This window comes from Triticum aestivum, chromosome 3B (assembly GCF_018294505.1).
Source record: "Triticum aestivum cultivar Chinese Spring chromosome 3B, IWGSC CS RefSeq v2.1, whole genome shotgun sequence".
NCBI classification, from domain to species: domain Eukaryota; kingdom Viridiplantae; phylum Streptophyta; class Magnoliopsida; order Poales; family Poaceae; genus Triticum; species Triticum aestivum.
In genome coordinates this window covers 667,672,816-667,691,558 of record NC_057801.1, presented here as the reverse complement: position 1 = coordinate 667,691,558, position 18,743 = coordinate 667,672,816, and the positions used below count along the sequence as shown (strand labels likewise).

General features: G+C 44.1%; 2 protein-coding genes across 3 annotated transcripts; one reads left to right on the top strand and one right to left on the bottom strand.

Moving 5' to 3' along the window:
- The first annotated feature begins 3,061 nt into the window (after positions 1–3,061).
- On the top strand, positions 3,062–11,553 carry LOC123071585 (uncharacterized). 2 transcript variants are annotated; one of them, XM_044495161.1, is made up of 9 exons: positions 3,062–3,330; positions 4,468–4,586; positions 6,289–6,496; positions 6,573–7,125; positions 7,231–7,482; positions 7,655–7,846; positions 7,950–8,024; positions 8,111–10,468; positions 10,994–11,553. In XM_044495161.1, the coding sequence occupies exons 1-9, from the start codon at positions 3,188–3,190 to the stop codon at positions 11,285–11,287; spliced, it is 4,194 nt and encodes a 1,397-aa protein (XP_044351096.1). In that variant the 5' UTR covers positions 3,062–3,187; the 3' UTR covers positions 11,288–11,553. The 2 variants fall into 2 exon arrangements, with proteins under 2 accessions (XP_044351096.1, XP_044351097.1); XM_044495162.1 differs by lacking the exons at positions 3,062–3,330; positions 4,468–4,586 and adding an exon at positions 5,702–6,005.
- Positions 11,554–12,296: 743 nt separating this feature from the next.
- On the bottom strand, positions 12,297–14,766 carry LOC123071584 (probable magnesium transporter NIPA6). Its single transcript, XM_044495160.1, has 9 exons — positions 14,435–14,766; positions 14,229–14,285; positions 14,045–14,135; positions 13,778–13,938; positions 13,566–13,693; positions 13,333–13,470; positions 13,066–13,158; positions 12,871–12,988; positions 12,297–12,785 (listed from the first exon to the last, which is right to left on the bottom strand). The coding sequence occupies exons 1-9, from the start codon at positions 14,586–14,588 to the stop codon at positions 12,640–12,642; spliced, it is 1,086 nt and encodes a 361-aa protein (XP_044351095.1). The 5' UTR covers positions 14,589–14,766; the 3' UTR covers positions 12,297–12,639.
- Between the last annotated feature and the right edge of the window lie 3,977 nt (positions 14,767–18,743).

Here is an 18,743-nt window from a genome sequence, read left to right as displayed (position 1 = left end):
ACTGTTGTTGCTACTATTCCAACTACTACAAAACTGCTACTATCATTGTTACAATCACTATTGCTACTGTTACTGCTACTATCAAACTGTCATATTATTGTGCTACTAATACTTTGCTACAGAGAAATAACTTCTCAAGCGTGTTTGAACTAGTAACTCAACTGCTAAGGCTTATAAATATTCTTTGGCTCTCCTTGTGTCGAATCAATAAATTTGGTTGAAATACTACCCTCGAAGACCGTTGCAATCCCCTATACTTGTGTGTCATCACTTGCTCACTATATTATTGCTTTCATCATATTGCTAGAACTTGACTCACCTTGCAATTGTTAGGATCGCATTTATATTCTACACTTGCGTAAAATTGCTAATAAGTAATTAAAATTTACAATTGTGCCTATTCACCACCCCCTCGAGGCCGATCTCGATCCTTCAGTTCGGTCCTCGTGATCTTAATGTCTTTCCATCACCACCGCAGGTGTGGAATGAGAATTAGGATGATTGAGTTGTCTCAACATACCGCTACTTGAGAGACAATGTTACAAAAGGGACCATCCACCACTATAGGTACTAACTTAGCTGCATGTGCGGCAACAAAATTTTCTGGTTTCCTATCAATCATATTCCTCACATAACATACAAGTTCAGGTCTTTCAATCTACAAAGAAACGAAAAATTATAGTACACTTGATTAGTTATATCAACATTTAATGTGAACAACTAATCCAACAATGCACTACATACCGTGCATCCATCATAAGTCATAAGATTTATCTAGCGCTTACCATAGTCTACAATCCCAGGCAGTTTGATGTGTCTATTCAGTACAATTTGTACATGATTATCAAGGTAGAACATCTGCATACATAGTGTATATAAGTATAGAATCATGAAACATTTCTTATGATAATTGAGATCCACATGATAACATACTTGTAGAAAGAAGTGGCAGCCATACAAGTATATGATATGACTATTCGACTGAATTTGTTGTTGTGCTTTTGTAATAGCATTGAGTAAATAATTCATTGCATACTCACACCACATATATTCTCCTATGTAATCAGTCCTACACAGGGCTCCCCAATAATCAACAATGATGTAATCATGTTTAGAGAAAGGTGTTCCCAAATGACCCATAATAAATATAACACATGCTGCCTTAAAGCATGCCCTTTCAGCTTCACTTGATAACTCTGTTATATATCTGCCAAAGAAATATGCTGGCTTCAAGCTATGAGAATAATTTCAAATCATACCTGGAAGCATCACTTGCCTGGCCATCAATATTATCATAAATATCTCTAGGTCCAAAAGAAATCCCAAATACTTTGTGCATATTTCTGGTATAGAATTTGAGTTTCCTATCTAGAGACATCTTAGTGCGCTGATCCTTACATCTATTGCACTTACAAGAAATGTACTAAGTTTAATATAAACCTTTTTAATTGCAAGTAAGTTCAACAAACCATCAAATTTGATTTACCAGAGCATAATTTTTTTGTACCCCGTAAATCCATTCAGAACAGCACGAACACGATCTACCTTCAATCTAGATTCAGAGTTACCGCTTGAGTCATCTCCTTCAGTGTAATAATATCTTAAATATCTATCACATTTCGATGTCATACTTGCTAAATAACTTGACTTAGACGACATATTTTATCACAAAAACATAAAACAAGTCAATATACCATACAAATGCATGTATGTATATATCATATAAATATTTATGAACAATTCAAGCATTAACTTTAAATCATCAGAACACATAACATTCATAAATAATCTAATACAACAAGTAATACAATAAACTTTGTAAATTTAATGAACTGGTTCTCAACATAACGAGTAGCATCTCACAAATCAACATTATATGTTACAACAATAACATTAAAAAATATGTACTGATACAAGTAACTTAATAAATACAGTACATTTTTTAATATTAAAAAAATATTTGTTAGATGTCAAGTACTTTTTTTAATATTCACAGTTGTATTTTTTATGTTGTCATGTTCGGGCAAGTTCTGCATATAGTTGCTAGGTATTCAATCTCTCTTTTTCCGAGTTAACTTATGCACTGGTATGGTAACTATGGTATTGATCTATCAAATTCTGAGGACCATATTTATCTTGGTACTCATACTAAAATGGTTGTATGCATCCCTGGTTGGTGCAGAGGCCGGAAAGTGAAAATCTCTCCCATTTGTCTCATCCCCTCGCGTCGCCCCCGCGGGCGACCCGAGGGAGAAAACCCTAGCCGCCGCCCCTCGAGTCTCACCCTCCTCTCCCCCAAGCGGTTGGACCGGCCCATCTGGGCTCCCCCCGACGTGAGGCTTCCCCCCGTGCTCACTTAAAGCGAGACATAAGGGTGTCCTAAGGCGCCAACAAGGAGCTCTCTTGGCCAGCGCCCCACATGAGGTCCCCACTCAACCGACACCTTTTTTTGGAGTCTAAATACACTCCACTTTATTGATTATAAAAGTTCATAAAAATGCAATGTAGATCCGGCGGATTAAGGAGCCACACATGGCATCTTAAAGAAAGGCCTAGAGTATGTTTAGCGAGGCTATATGTCTTAAGATTAGTTTCTCTTCTTTTAAAGGTGAAGGAACTGCGAGAGAACTGCAGAGATGTAAGACTGATGTCCTTAATAATGCTAGAGTGTAGCCATATTTTTATGGATATGTTTGATCACACCTTGACAGTCTGAAGCTATTTGTATGTCCTCAAGTGATAAGTCAAGAGCAAGTGAGAACACTTTAGGTCAGTCACACCTTGACATTTTATCGCCGAAAAGGCTAGATATTTCCCAGTTTTTTTTTTGAGCAAAAGATATTCCCCAGTTTAATCCCTGCAAAACTAAGGCGCACTCCCGGCCGGCATCACACGGCCCGTATAGTAAGTTTTTTTTTAGGGGACTTTAGCCAAGGTCATTACACGGGCATCACACGGCCCGTGTAGTAAGTGTGCCGTGGCACACTTTAGCCCAGGTCGGGCCGTGCCAGCCCATCTGCCCAGGTCTGACTCCATGACAGGCCCAAAGGGGAGCGGTAGAAGCGTCTAGCACTCTCCACTGACTCCGTGGGCGTTCGTCAAGCCGGGCACGGAACGCGCTGCCGCTGCCGCGATCCGAGCGAGCTCCACAAGCCGACGCCGGCGGCGAGGAGGAAGGACGGCTCCGATGGACGCGTCGGGGGAGATGCAGTGCGTGGGGCGGCTGGAGATCGCCGCGCCGCCGCCTGCGCGCTACCTCCGCGTGGGCTCCCTCCCGGTCCCCACCGACGACTCCGCCTACCTCCCCGCCCTCCTCCCCTCCGCTTCCCCGTGAGCTCCCCCTCCTCTCGATTCTCCGCGCCCCTGCGCTTGTTCGATCGAAGTGGCGCGTGCACAAGTCTAGGTGCCTCTAGCTGATGCTTCGTGCGATTTGATGGGCTCTGATGCAGGCTCCTGATCGAATCCATCGGGAGGCTGTTCAATCCGAATCACCCGAGCGATTATGTTGCTTAGGGCTTGCGTGTTGAGTGCGGTTGTGGGATGTCGAGGGCTGTGCTGGCGAATTTGAGGTAGAATGCGATTGGGGGAGAGCACTATCTGCTTTGCTTGTGCAGTTAGAATTGTTCCTGATTGTGATTCGTTTGTGAGGGCTTAAGACGGTACTTGTATAGTAGATCCTGGAGATGAAATGTGAATCCCTTCTTCAGTTACTGGGTTGTTATGATATTATTTTGGGGGAGAGTGGCTATGGCGAATGATCAACCGGCGTGCTTGCTGCTTGCAGCAAAGATCGGTCTAGCGAATGGTGAACGCACTGTATCTCATTGTAGCGGTTACAACTTACAAACTAGCAGAACATAGATTTTGTGTTGGAACCTACAACCTAGAGTGGTGGGGGACACTATCTCCACCCTTTCTCTTTTCATTTGGACAGCATCAACTAACGAGTATGTAGTCACAATCATGCTGGGAAGTGTAAAGTGACGCGTAACTGTTACCGAATGAAATTTCTTGTAGTCCGCAAATGTCCGAGTAGAGCCTGGAGATGAAATGTCAATCGCTTCTTTCGGTTAGTGGTTTGTTATGGTATATTTGGGGGCAGAGTGACTATGGTGAAGTGATTACGGGCGGGCTTGCTGCTTTTAGCAACGACTGGTCCAGTGATCGTGAATGCACCGTATATCAATGGAGCGGTTACAACTTGCAAACCTGCAGAATATAGATATTTTTGCTGGAACATAGAATGGTGGTGGACACTATTTCCACACACACACGCCGCACGTGCTCTCTCTCTCTTTTTTTTTTTGCATTCAGACAGCATCAGCTAAGGAGTATGTAGGCAAAATCATGTTGGGAAGTGTAAAGTGACACATTACTGCTATCAAATGAGATTTCCCCTTGTCTGCAAATGTCTGAGTAAGGAGAACCACTAGTTTAATCTTGCTCTTATTGTCACAAATATTGTAGGACTGGGACTGGAGCTCCAAGGTATCAAATGCTGCCACTGGAGACTGACCTCAACACACTCCCCGTGATTCCAAACCTCCCGGAGAAGGTTTTCCCAACGGATGCGAAGAGTACTGAAGGTGACCTCTGTCGAGCCTTCGTTGTTATAGTTTGATCATCAAATAAAGATTCTAGGCTTCTTGGCGGTTTGTAGTATAAGGCAGCATTACTGATGGTAAAAACATGCGTGCACTATTAAAATTATAACTGTTTTAGCATGTGGTAAGCATATGTGAGTCAAAACTGTCACTATTGGATGCCTTTTACATGTATCCAAGTGATTTCTCAGCCACACCCTATATAATTAAATGATGTTTGGTATTTACAGTTGATGGATGGTACCTGTGAAAACTCTAGGTAACATGACCTGGTGAATTATTATTCAAGCATATTTGGTCGGTAGCAATAAATACAACCCCCCCCCCCCCCCCCCCCCCCCACCCGGTACATTGTTAAACTTGTATATGCTTCTTCTTGTGAGTATTACCCTTGTAAATCTGAGGTAAGAAGTGAGGCTGTGAGAGAGTGAAAATACCAGCTTTGGGGTTTGCTATTTCATGTTCATGATACCTTTCTATCTCATCCGATGAGCTTTTGCTGCAGTGGTACATGCAGCAGCAAAACCTTTCAAATAACGGGAATCAGTCTGTTTGAGATACCAGTGCTGTAGTGTAACTGTGTAAAGCACAGGAGGTGAAACTGTAGTAGTCCATGGCGCACAGCAGGAAACATAAATTAGTAATCCAGGAGGAGAGTTAGGCATATTAGGAAAGAGTCCACAAGAAGATTATGCAAGCTAGAGATATAGAAATAGCTAAGAATTTGTATCATGTTGGGAATTCATAGTAGGGGGTTATTGTTTTTAAAGGCAGGCAAGAAACATATTTCTCTCTTCCTATTGCTGTCGACAACATCTATCTTCCAGCCCACTAACCTTGCTCTAATTATCTGAAACGGCACTTACCCGCAGGATGCCACCTAGGCCACTGCCACATCATTCCTACAATTTGCAAAAGTGATCTGCTGTCCACCAGTTTTGCTGAAGACAAAGTACGGGTGGCCGACTGCCGCCTACCGATTATATGGAAAACTATGTGCTCACATTAATGCATTGATGATATATTTGGAATTAATAAAAACAGACTAAAGAATATTGGGGTGGTTAGTAGAAAGCCTAGCAAGCCACTTCAGACAAACAAACAACAGATGATAAAGGCGATCCTACGTAATAAGATAAGGAAGCACCTCCCCTTTTGGTCATGTGAGCCTTCGCCTTTCCCTTCTACATCTATCTAACTGTTCCCGTTCTTAGCTCTCCACCTTCCCTTTGCCGTTTCCAATAAAAGCTCTAACCCCATCGGCTCAGGGGATAAACTGTGAGGTGAGCATTCCATCTAGCACACGAACAAGTTCAAAAGGCTTAGGCGACATCATGGGGTGGTACTGACATCTTTGATGGTACCCATCCGTGATTGCTCTGCTTCGTGTCAGCAGATCTGGTAAAAACCTTGTGTTCTTTTTTGGACTTCACGAATTCGTTGCGTGATTGCACAGAAATTATCAGACTAATTGCATTAGTCAGGCGATTATAAACATCTAATGGTGCTGATAGGCTTCTGGATCAGGTATTCGTGGTCCCCCACTAGCACCAAATATGCGGCCGACTACCATCTAGGCAGTGTGCTTATTACACCGCTGTCCGCATGATCCAATAGTCCCAAATATTGAAGTTGTTTGGCATGAAATACATTTCCGTTGATTATGTTTGTTCATATTCTTCAGGATTACGGTGTGGAAGCGGACTTTTCAACCAAAACTTATCAAGGAAGTGTGAAGCACTAGCTGTGTCAGGCCTAGCTGAATATGGCGATGAAATAGATGTGATTGCTCCAACTGATATTCTAAAGCAGATCTTTAAAATACCTTACTCTAAGGCACAAGTATCTATTGCTGTTAGCCGTATTGGAGACACACTCATTTTAAACTCAGGGTAAGGTGCTCAGTACTTTAAAACGACCATATGCAATGTAGTGAATGCTAATGCTCCACTCCACATTGTGTTGCAGGCCTGATGTTGATGAAGGTGAAAAGATATTTAGAAGACAAAATAACCAACCTAAAGGATCTGATCCATCAATTTTAAAGAACTTCGCGATGCACTCGGTTAGGGCAGAGGCCTGTGATTGCCCACCAAGTCATCAACCATCACAGGACAAGCAAACAGCATCCATGTTGCATGGACCCTTCGGTCATAGGGAGGGTTCCTTGGATTCGTCCTCCTCGTCTAATTTTAGCACGTCGCCGTATTTGGATCAGAATATCAGTAAAAGTAGAAAACCGTCACATGGTACTTGTGAAAGCCTGTACTGGGGTGCAAGGGAAAATAAGCAAAAAGTTCCAGGATCGGACCCCATTAGGAAAACCACTCGTGTTGGTGAAACCCCCAGTTGTGAGGTGCAAGAATCTGAGAAGAGTAGGAGAGTGGGGAACAATGGATTTCGGAAGGTTTGCTTTTGGCAGTTCCACAATTTCCATATTCTCTTGGGTAGCGACTTGCTTATATTTAGCAATGAGAAATATATCGCAGTCAGCTTGCACCTATGGGATGTTTCTAGACAGGTATGCTTTATTTATTTATTTAATATATGGCTTGATATTTTCTTTCCTTACTCTCTCTGTTGACAAATTGCCTTACTCTCTCTGTTGACAATTTGCCTTTGATAGGTTACTCCATTGAACTGGCTAGAAGCTTGGCTTGACAATGTTATGGCAAGTGTGCCAGAACTGGCCATATGTTATCATCAGAATGGTGTTGTCCAAGGCTATGAGCTTCTAAAAAATGATGATATATTTCTACTTAAGGGTGTGTCCGATGATGGCACACCTGCATTTCATCCACAGGTCGTCCAGCAAAATGGCCTAGCTGTCCTAAGGTTCCTTCAGAATAACTGTAAGCAAGACCCTGGTGCATATTGGGTATGGCTTCTGAACCTACTTATGAAGTTATGATAGTCAACATGTGTTAGATATGTTCCTGTTCAACCTTTTAGTCTTTCGATATTTTTATGTACAACTTGATTTATTTAGCAAGACTGGTAACTACCAATGCTAGTTCTTGTGCACTTATACTGAAGGTTTGCTTTCTCAGCTCTACAAAGGCGCTGAAGAAGATGTTGTGCAGTTATATGACTTGTCCATACTACCTGAAAAACGTACTGCTGGTGATCATATATCTACATGCAGTCCTGTGTCCTCTTTAATGAACAAGGGGAGAAGGGAATCACTCTTCTCTCTGGGCACACTCCTCTATCGTGTTGCTCATAGGATGTCTTTATCGAAGGTGCCAGGGAATTGTCACTCTTACTTTGCTTATGTACATTTTCTTTTTTGAAGATGTACTTAGTACAGCTTTACTGATTGTTGAAGGCCTTATATGTTTGCAGGTACCTAGTAATAGAGCAAAATGTGCAAAGTTCTTCAGAAAATGTTTAGATTTCCTCAGCAAGCAGGATCACCTGGTACTTATCTATCATCCCACCATTCTACAAATCTGTTATTTCCTCGGTGAGAAATTTGTTTCACGATTTATTCTTTCGTCTTCTAGGTTGTCAGGGCATATGCTCATGAACAGTTTGCAAGGCTCATCCTTAAATGCTATGAGGAATTGGAACTGACAACAGAATCATTTCTGCTTGAATCGGAAGTTACTCTTACTGACTTGGATGATGAGTCTCCACAGTTGAGCCTTCAGAATTTACCATCAGAGCACGATGATGTATTGACAGAGATAAGCAAGGATGAGCCAGCAGCCGTAGATATTATGTTGGAGTATTCACAATCAGAATCTTCACATGGTCATGTTGATACTGGTACTGCATCTTCAACTACAAAAGATGTCTCTGATGATAGCTTGCTTATGTGTCAGGCTGGAAACTCTCAGATATCAAAACCAATTGCTGATGCTATCTCCTCAAAGTTGGCAGCTATACATCACGTATCACAAGCTATCAAATCTCTAAGATGGAACCGGCAGCTGCAGAACACTCAGGATGATTGTGTTGACAGTGCAGACACCATTTGGGAGAGACCTGTTGACTTCTCTTTATGTAGATGTGGTGATGTTGATTGCATTGAAGTTTGTGACATTAGGGAGTGGCTACCAAAACTGAAAATGGACCATAAATTGTGGAAACTTGTTCTTTTGCTGGGGGAATCTTATCTGGCACTTGGAGAGGCGTATAGAAATGATGGGCAGCTTCATCGCACTCTGAAAGTTGTGGAATTAGCTTGCATGGTTTATGGGTCTATGCCTAAACATCTAGATGGTGATGAATTCATCTCATCCATGTCCAATAGTTCGCTGTGCCTTGAAGATGGTGATCTAAACTCAAGCCTTGTATTGGATGAAGCGGAATATTTCAAGAATGCAAAATGCTTTGGTTATGATATTTCTGCTCAACAGTTGCCTCCAAACTATTTATTCTGGGCCAATGTGTGGATGCTTGTAGGCGATGTCTATGCGGAATATCACCGATTGGGCAGCCATCAAGCACCGGTGCTCCAGGAGCAAAAGCCTGAAGGTGAACTTAGGATGTCAAATGAAGTTGCAATGGAAGTCAAACGTCTTAAGAGAAAATTGGGGAAAGATAAGCAGAATTGTGGAACATGCTCACTGATAAACTGTAGCTGCCAAAGTGATAGGGCAAATAGTGGCAGTAGTGCAAGCAGCAGTAGTCCTGAGGCCTCTACATTGCATGGAAGAAAGAAAAATAAAAAAGCATCTGGCAGGAACATTCGTTCACAATCTACTGAAATTATAGAGAAACCTAATGCGCAGGAAGCTACGGAAAGTTCTGAAGAAACTCAGAACAGCACGAATGATACTCGTCTTGAGAAAAGGACGGTGGCAAATGCTGAACCTGATCATGATCACACCATGGATAATCAGTCAAGTAATGCTTATGCTATTCCTGATAAACCTAATGGCGATGTTTCCAGTTCGAGCGGTGGTATTTTTAAGTACCTTGGAGGTCCTAAACCAGGAGATGCTGAATACAACTTGTGTTCTGCTATTCACTGCTATGGTGCAGCTAAGGGAGCCATATTTGCATTTCCTGTGCGCTCGGCAGAGTTCTCCACCATCCTTAAGAAAAGAGGTTGGGCATTCAATGAACTTGGCCGCATTAGACTTGAGAGTAAAAATTTGAGTAGGGCTGAGATTGCTTTTGCTGATGCTATTTGTGCATTTCAAGAGGTCTCTGATCACACAAATGTTATATTGATCAACTGTAACTTAGCTCATGGTAGAAGAGCTTTAGCAGAGAAATTGGCGTCGAAGATAGAAGAATTTCAGATGTATGATCTTCCTGAAGGCTCATATATGCAATCTGTGAAGTCTGCCAAGTCGGAATATTTTCAAGCAATAAACTACTATACCGCAGCTAAGAGGCAACTGAAGTATGCTATTGCTGACAATGAAGTTGATAAATCACTGTACAACGAAGTTTACACCCAGTATGCCCATACCCACCTGAGGCTCGGAATGCTTTTGGCAAGGGAAAGCTTTTTAACTGGCAGCTACGAAGGTGGACTTGTTGATGAATCATCTAACAGAACAGTTCTTGAGATTTCAGCAAGTGATGCTTTTCGGGAGGCTTTGTCTACATATGAGTCCCTTGGTGAACTTCGCAAACAGGAGGCTGCTTTTGGCCATTTTCAGCTTGGTTGCTATCAAAGGGATCTGTGCTTGAAGTTCCTGGATTTGGTTAACAAGGAGGTCAAACAGAAGAACGAGGATAAATTTCGTAAGAAAGCTAAGTGGTATGGTTCCCTAGCAGAGAAGAACTGGCAGAAGGCTTTAGAATTCTATGGTCCGAAGACGCATCCTACCATGTTTCTTAACATCCTTATGGCGCAATCTGCCCTTTCTACTAGCATCTTTGATTCGTTTCATTCTAGTGCGGTATGTTCTTCCTGGCTTGCCATCTCCTCCTATTCTAGTTACTCAGTCTGCTAGATCTTAGTTACGATTATTCTTTTCTGGCATTCCGGAAAGGGCATTACCTGACATACAATTTGAACTAAAACCACGACACTTATTTTGGAACAGAGGGAGTAGTTGCGTGCAGAATCGAGCGGCGCAATGTCATTTGATTAGAATCGTTTAGTATGTTGCATTTTGCATTTGGTTAATACATTATGATTGTAGTGTTAAGAGTAATTTTGCTGAGTACTGTTTTTTTACTGCTAAGCAGCAGGAGTTCTACGTAGGGATATTTGGGGGAAAAGGCATCTGTAGCGGTACATAAATCACAATAGTTCACTGCATTCTGGGTTGTGGTTAGTAACAGCAGGTCGAAACCGGTTGAGCATTTAGGTTTGAGGCTATGCGTTCACTTACGCGCGCGCCTAGGATGTCTTATTTGTGAATGTGGAACGGGATTTCTTCTGTGATATCATAATCATGTTTCTTGGTATCTGTTTGAAGATGCTTGAAGCCGCGCTGATGCACTTGCTGGAAGGCCGCCATGTTGTCGAAGCGAACGAGGAATACTCAAACGATGTGAACCTGGACATAAAGCCGAAGTTCTGGAGCCAGCTGCAGAGCCTGCTGAAGAGCATGCTGAGGAACCTGGACACAAGCAGGCCGGCAGCCTCCGCCGCCAGTCAGGCCAACGGCGGCGGCAGGGGTGACGCAGCCAAGCTGAAAGAGATGTATCGTCTGTCTCTGAAATCTTCCTCTCTGGGCCAGCTGCACGCGCTGCACAAGCTCTGGGTCTGAGCAGACCCTCCGGTTCACAGTACGGCTACTGTGCATGTATGATATATGTTGTTGCTTAGTAAGCATCTTCTACTTTGAAGTTTGTGGTTGTTGTGACGATCCTGTTGTCTGGTGTACTTATCTAGGGAGATATAAGTCGTACTGCTATGTGAACTGGTACTGCTAGCAAGTGAATAATAGCCGTGTAATAAAACTTGTGAACTTATAGATGATGAGGCAAACAATGAGTTGCAGATATGGTTGGTTTGCTTTTAGAGTGGACACCTCGTTCCGGTCAGAGGAGTCTGAATGCGTCCGCTATCCTGGAAAGCATCCAAAGAGTAAGAACTTCTCACTGTTCGAAGTCCATATCCAAGAAGGCTTGTCGCCGGTCCACATACGAGATTGCACGGCAGTTCATACGTTTGGTTGGGCTTTCCCTGGCTTTTGCACCTTGCTTATAAGCAAAAAAGCTCCTATTTAGGGGATTTCGTTCTTTTTTGGTCTCTTAAGTAGTCCCAACTACCGCAGAGGAAAAGGACCCTGCAGAACGTTTGTTCTGTTCCTGGCAACGAGATGGACTTCTTCAGACGCCACCTCCCTGTTCGTGAAGATATTGCACAACGCTACGAGGAAACCAAACTTATCAAACAATTGTGTGTTATTACAACACAGGGTAGGATCCTCTGCGCAGTTTACTCCTCGTAAACAAAATAGAGCTTTAGATCACTAAAGTAGTTTGATTAAGTCTTTATTCTTCAGATGAGATCCAGTCACTGCATGTGGACCCGCCAATGTCATCGCACTACAACAGTACAACTGCGAGGATCTCAACACACAATGCTGTGTTATTATTCTTATAACACCTGAAGGCACCGGTATGACCAGCAGAGAACCTTCTCAACCCAGACGCAAAACAGGATGACCACCAAAGGTGGAATTGCTTCTCCACAGACACAAACAACGGAGTGTACAATGCAAGCCTAAAACAAACAATACAGCGACTGAAACATCCCGAGGCCGACAAGGGTGAAACAAAATGTCACACTAGCAACAGAAAGCGTTGTGTGCTTTGGTATTCACATCAGACAGGCAACAACATCTACAACATCCCTCACAAACCCCCCTACAACAACATCCTCCTCACACGGCGCGATTTCTACAGTACACAGGTAATCGTACAACACCTAGCTCCGACGCAACCGGTTTGGTCATGGTATGGTACAACACGATGTCTCTGCAAAATTTTCACATTTTTTCAGGCCAGGATGGCCTTGTACCGTCGGTAACAGGCCCTGGGGTCCACCCTCGCCACATGAAGGTCTTGAGGCTGGCTGGCACATATGAAACGCATATGCCGTCCTGAGAATTTTCTAGACGAAGTAGTCCTGGCGCACGACGGTGATGAAATCGCAGGGAAGTGAGTCGTCCTCTTTTTGCTTCCCTACGTCGCCGCCGTTTCCTTGGATGTGCCAATATATCTTTGGAGGGAGGGGTGCAGTGAGAGATGCATAAAGGTCTGCAGTCATATGGAGAGGAAAATGATGAGTGCGTTGGAATACGATATTTCTCCTGCCATTGTACCAGGCTTCGCGAGCATGTACCTGGGGACAGATTTTGATCGGGTTCTTTGGTGGAATGTAGCACAATAATACCGGCAAGAACTGTGAGAAATCCACAAGTCTCGGAGGCAATAATGCTTGCGCTCTGCCCAGACCAATCCTGGATAGTCAGGTAAACAGAAGTCAGATAACCAATTAACACAATGGTCAAGAATGCCTGATGTTTTAATTGCTCACCTTGAACATTATGGCACTTGCTAAAATAGTGAGGGTTGTGAACATGGCATAATAGATGGGAGAAACCAGCGCCGTATTGAAAGTATCCAATGCCTGAAAGTTGAACATAACAAGTGATGTAGAGATGAGGATATTGCGATGTGATCGGCAGATCATGCGACACATTATCTAACAGAGCTTCTTTTTTCTTTTTTATGAATATGTTGTTGAAAAAACTGTAAGGAACAAAAGTTCCCTTTTTACATATCAAGGCAGGCACTGAGGTACCTTGTTCAGGTAAACTAATTGGATGACTAAGCATATAGCTGAAACCGTCACAAACAGCCACGTCTGGAAATACCCAGCCTGGTTTTCGCCCTGAATGGTAAGTTTAATCGCAATGCCCACAGCCTTGATGCTCATTACCTAACAAGACACGGCATCTAACAGATGTCAATACTCATCATATAGAAACGAACCAACTATAAGAAACCAGAGGCGCAGTCATGCAGAGCATTTACCGTGAGGGATCCGACAACAGAGCAAATACCAACATAGATCATTATGTTCGTCTGCCCATACCGTGGAGCACAATATAGCATAAGAAGCAATGACACAGCCACTGCTAGAGCAGCGTAGCAAAGGAAGGCTGCAACAACATTACAGATGCCATGTCAAAAGACAAGTCCATTTCTATGGCAAGTAGCCACATGGAGATAGCATGGGAGCTTACTAGGTTGCGTTGCCAGGCGCCAAATCTGCTCCACCGAGTCCGGGGGCCTCTCCTCAGGAGCGTGGAGGATGATCACCGTCGACCCAACAATGCAGAGAATACAGCCCAGGACGCCCACCCGCTGCAACTTCTCATTCAGCATGAAATGGGCTAGAACAGCACTGTCCCCAAAAATCACCAAAGAAACACACACATGGACATGTCAAACGAACACGACAATCGAATTCATAATGTTATACATGCGAGCTAAAACGTGAGCAATTTTACCTGACAATGATGCTGAGTGCTCCCAGCGGAGCGACGAGGACGGCTGGCGCAAACATGTAAGCCACGAAATTGGCGGTCTCCCCAACAAGCACTGAAAAAAAGTCAGGTTGCAATGAGACATCTGAATCCAATTCTCACATGATTAAGGAACAGACGAAGGGCAAGAGGATCACGAGATGCTTACTGGTGACCATCCCGACCCACCAGAGCGGCTCCCAGAGGTACCCATACCCTCCGACACCTGCAATTTTCAGAGGACAGCCAAGGTCACGTCACCACAGATACGCGGCGCCGGGCGCAAAGGATCCGCCTTTCTCATGAACCAGAAAGACCTAGAGCTACATCGAGGGGCAAGAAAGCGACAGCGGCGCCTTGGGGAGGCGGACGGACCTGCCCGGGAGCCGACGGCGCCGGCGCGGCGGAGGCCCTTCTTCTTGACGATGAAGCTGACCCCGACGAAGGCGGAGGAGGCGACGGCGAGGAGCGCGCCCTTGAGGTTGGCGGCGAAGAGGTCGCCGCCGGCGTCCGTCGCGGCGGGGCTCATCGTGCGGCGACGCGCGGCCGGCGGCGCATTTGAGGCGGGCCTCTGCCTCTGGGTGGGTCTCTTCTTGTCCCTACGAGGGGCCGCTGTACCTGTATGTATGCCTTGTCCTGGCCGGCGATGCGCACGATGGCGTCGGGGATCGAACGACGGAGGGAGAGAGAGAGAGAAGGGGGGATGGAGAATTTTTCGAACTTATACGCCCCCCGTTTCCATTTCGCCTTTGACATTGCTTGGGGCACATCGGCCCGCCACATCAAAGTTTCGTGTTCCACTTGTGCTTTGGGACTTGGCGGTCAAGTGAAATTTTCAGGGGGGTGAGTCAAGCCTGTATTTTTATTTTATTGTGTCTTCAATACAAGCAATCATGCAGTAGTACGTGTCAAGGCACGTTCTAGATAGTGCAGCTGAAAACAGGAGTGTTTTAAGAAATATGTATTATGTAATAATAATTAATCATGCAATGGGGGCATACATATTCTAGTGGTTCAACAACAATTATACCATTATATTCTAGATTTTGATAAGATTTGATTTTATTTGAGCATGGGTGCGGGAAGGGAACACAATTTGATTTAGTTGAGTTTTGATAAGATTTGATTTGATTAGGTATGGATATGGGTAGAGAAAGTCAAGATTTTTCTTTGGACTTAGTTGAGGTTTTGGTAAGATTTGATTTGATTGAGTTAATGCATGGCATGATTTTAGTAAGATTTCATTGATTAGCGCAGAACATGGTTTACATAAGGATGAGGAAAGGAAAACACTTATTTAATTTAGATTATTCCAAAACGGGGGGTGAGGGGTGAAACTACATTTGATCTCATACAAACATCAACTCCCCTCTTGTAGTAGAGATAAATACATGGCATTTGGATTTTTTGTTGAACGAATTCTAGTTTATAAATGTTGTCTATTGTTTTCGTGGTCTTGGAGTTGGTTCTATCATAGGAAAGACCTTGTTTTCCAAAGGGACAGAGCCGGTCTTTATTAGGGAGAAGCAGCTACAAAATACCGGACAAAAAGACCCGACAATGATTGAGACAGCGAGGCGCTGCCAACAAAGCGGGGGGAAAACATATCTCAATAGATAGATGGAGCACAAGGCTCCGGCAATGTGGTAGTCTAGCTGGTCAATCATGCAACCTCACGGCTCTCCACATCCTAGCCTCTAATGTTATCAATTCAAAAGAAAAAGAAAATCCTAGATGTTATTGAATGTTCTATTCACCGTTATTATGTTCCTCTCTTTCCAAATGCACATATGCACTAGGATAACCATTGTGTTGAAGTTGTGCCTTAACTTTTAGAAGAGAACTTCCCAGTCTGAAGCCACTAGTCCTCAGTGTTGTTCAAAGTTGTTGCCAGAGATGAAAAAAATCGACTGATGCCATTGTTGGGCTAGCTGCGTCATTTGAGGTTATGGGTAATGAGGCAACGCTGGTGAATCACTGGTCGCGTGAAGAACTTGCACCGAGAGGGAGGCTTACCCTTAGACTTTCGGACATCATTGGCGCAAACAAATGTTGTGTTCCACTCGAAGAACCAACAATAGGTGAAGAGTAAAGGGCATCGCAGACGGACACCAAACAACGATGCCAGGGGTAGCAGGGAGAACCATGTGTCGGGGTAACCAACCGCTAGTCGTAAATTATACCATAGCATATGGTCCATATAAAATGTAAAATTATTTTAATCCAGATATGAACATATTACATATCACTGCATCACCACCACATTTGGCAAACAAGAATTCTACAACCAACTGGTAAATCGAACAAGAGATCAAAAGACTCAGTTTTGGTTGCCAAACTATATTGGTTACGGCGCAAAGCATGATCACAATCAACTTTGAAATACTCCCTCCGTTTTTATTTAGTCCGCGTATTAGTTTTGGTCAAAGTCAAGCTTTGCAAACTTTGACAAAGTTTATAAACAAAAATATTAACATATACAATAACAAATCAGTACCATTAAATTTATTATTGAATGTCCTTTCACATCATATAGATTTTTATGATAAATGTTTGTATTCTATAAACTTGATCAAATTTTACAAAGTTTGACTTCAGTCAAACATAATATGGAGAGTAAATAAAAACGGAGGGAGTACGCCGTAGAGCGATGGACTTTTAAAACCTGGTTCAATGTGTCTTTGATAATCAGTACATGGACCACGCAAATAAATTCCTTCGACACAAAAATTGACACTTAAATCCGTACCCAGAAAAAAAAGTAGATTTAAGAGTTTACTTTGCCAATCTGAATACATGAAGCAAAGGGCACAACAAGCTCATGGTGTGCGCGTAGCAGAAGCCCTGCTCCTTTTCACCCGGCTACTAGAAACACAGGGGCTAGAAAACATAGGGCTCGCTGGTGCCTCCTCCAATCGGAACGTGGCGTGAGACGAGACAAGGGTAACATGGCCCGGGGTCAGCATCTGCCCAGACCAGGTACAGGCGTACAGCCAATCCCGCGATCCAGATCTCGTTTTCCCTCGGACGCTCGGATCCGTCTTCCTCGCTCTGCAGTGACGACAACGAGCGCCTTGAATGCCGCCGGAGCGGAACGATGTGTGATCGGCCGGAGCGGGCGGGCCCGCGCGTGTTCGTGGAGACAGACAAAAAACGCACGCCGCCGGCGCATGGCTCGTTGATCTTGCCTCGTTGGCGCCTTTCGGCCGGTAGGTTGGGGTGTGAGCCGTCGCCTCGAGACCGGTGATCGTAAGAGCCGATGCGTGATGGCCGGCCCCGGGTGCCACTGTCTAGTGTCTACTGTCGCTGCAAATGCCACTTGTCGCCTTTTTAGGATAATCTGTTATATGTGGTTAGCAAAAGTTAGGCCTCTCGCATTCTTCGAAGGAGGCACTTTCGCTTTGACAGTGCACGTCAGATTTTCTTTGTCTACCTCTGCTCGATGTACTTTCTCCGTCCGAATTTGTTAGTATTTTATGTTGATCCTTTCGGGCATTTTTAACCGATCCCCTATACGGAGTTACCAGGGTAAAAAGTCGGTTTTACTCCTCTAACGCACACCTAACCGTTTTCCAGTCCGCCTTAGTGGAGTAAAAATTATCCTTCGACGCCAACCATTTCCCTAAATATACTCACTCGACCGAGGCTGGAATAAAAGTTATGACGCTCCCTCGCCCACGCCCACCTCTGTTCCCCCTCCCTGGCAACCCCACCCGCCACCGGTGCACCAAGCGTTCAACTAATTTGTCCTGCAAAACCTCAACCGATTCAGGGGCTAATGATGGGGTCACCTAATAAGGCTGAGGTCACGGAGCTGTCATCTTGGACCCGCCTAAGACCCCATGTAAGTGCATCTAGTGCCAGCCCTAGTTGGTTTTGGAGTATTGACGACAGACGTGGTTGAGGGACTAATGTGCTTGTGAGATTCACACGAGAACACAGGTAAAAGTCCCTATTGATTCGGTTTACCCATCGAAGATGGCCCTAAAATGTATGAAGACATTGAAGACATTTGGTGGTTCGCGAAGACATTCGTGTCGAAGGTAATGACGCGTTAAGACATTCGCTTGAAGACAATGAAGCACGAAGACATAGTTTCTTTCGTAGTTTCATTTTTCTTCTTTCTTGAGTCATAGGAACCACCGAACTGTCAAGTGGGGTTCAAGTGAACAAAGTTAGAAAACTGACGTGATTGTCAACACAAATCCTATGTCTTTGAGTGAAGATAATGAGAGAAAACCTTATCCTGGGTTGGATAAGTCAGTTTGCTTGTAGCCCAAGTCAAGTTGTCGCGTGTGTTTGAAATCCGACCGTTGGACCCGTGTCAGTTCCCAAATGACCCAGTCATGTCGGGTTGCCCCTGGCTATAAATAGCCACCCCCTTCACCATAATTTGGTGGCTGCTCAGAGTTAGTGCACGACTTTTGTCGTTTGAGAGCAACCCACCTCCAAAGCCTTTGAGAGAGAATCCTTGAGAGGACAAAACCCCAAACAACCAAAGCCCAAAGAGTGTTTGGCATCACTGAAGTTTTTCTGTTCATGTGATCTGAAGACTTGTTAGACTTGAAGACTGTGATCTTCCAATCGGTTAGGTGTCGCGTTCTGAGGATCCAAGAGTCATTGTGGATCGCCGGTGAACGAAGCCTATGAAGATTTGGAAGTCTACCTTGAAGACTTACCTGAG

Excerpts from the sequence above, each read along its gene's own strand:
- LOC123071585 (XM_044495161.1), top strand. The coding sequence starts at position 3,188 with ATGGACGCGTCGGGGGAGATGCAGTGCGTGGGGCGGCTGGAGATCGCC. Across the intron at positions 6,497-6,572 it reads ACACTCATTTTAAACTCAGG|GCCTGATGTTGATGAAGGTG; the intron begins GTAAGGTGCTCA and ends ATTGTGTTGCAG. Across the intron at positions 7,126-7,230 it reads TATGGGATGTTTCTAGACAG|GTTACTCCATTGAACTGGCT; the intron begins GTATGCTTTATT and ends TGCCTTTGATAG.
- LOC123071584 (XM_044495160.1), bottom strand. The coding sequence starts at position 14,588 with ATGAGCCCCGCCGCGACGGACGCCGGCGGCGACCTCTTCGCCGCCAAC. Across the intron at positions 14,286-14,434 it reads CGCCGTCGGCTCCCGGGCAG|GTGTCGGAGGGTATGGGTAC; the intron begins GTCCGTCCGCCT and ends TGAAAATTGCAG. Across the intron at positions 13,939-14,044 it reads GCACTCAGCATCATTGTCAG|TGCTGTTCTAGCCCATTTCA; the intron begins GTAAAATTGCTC and ends TTTTGGGGACAG.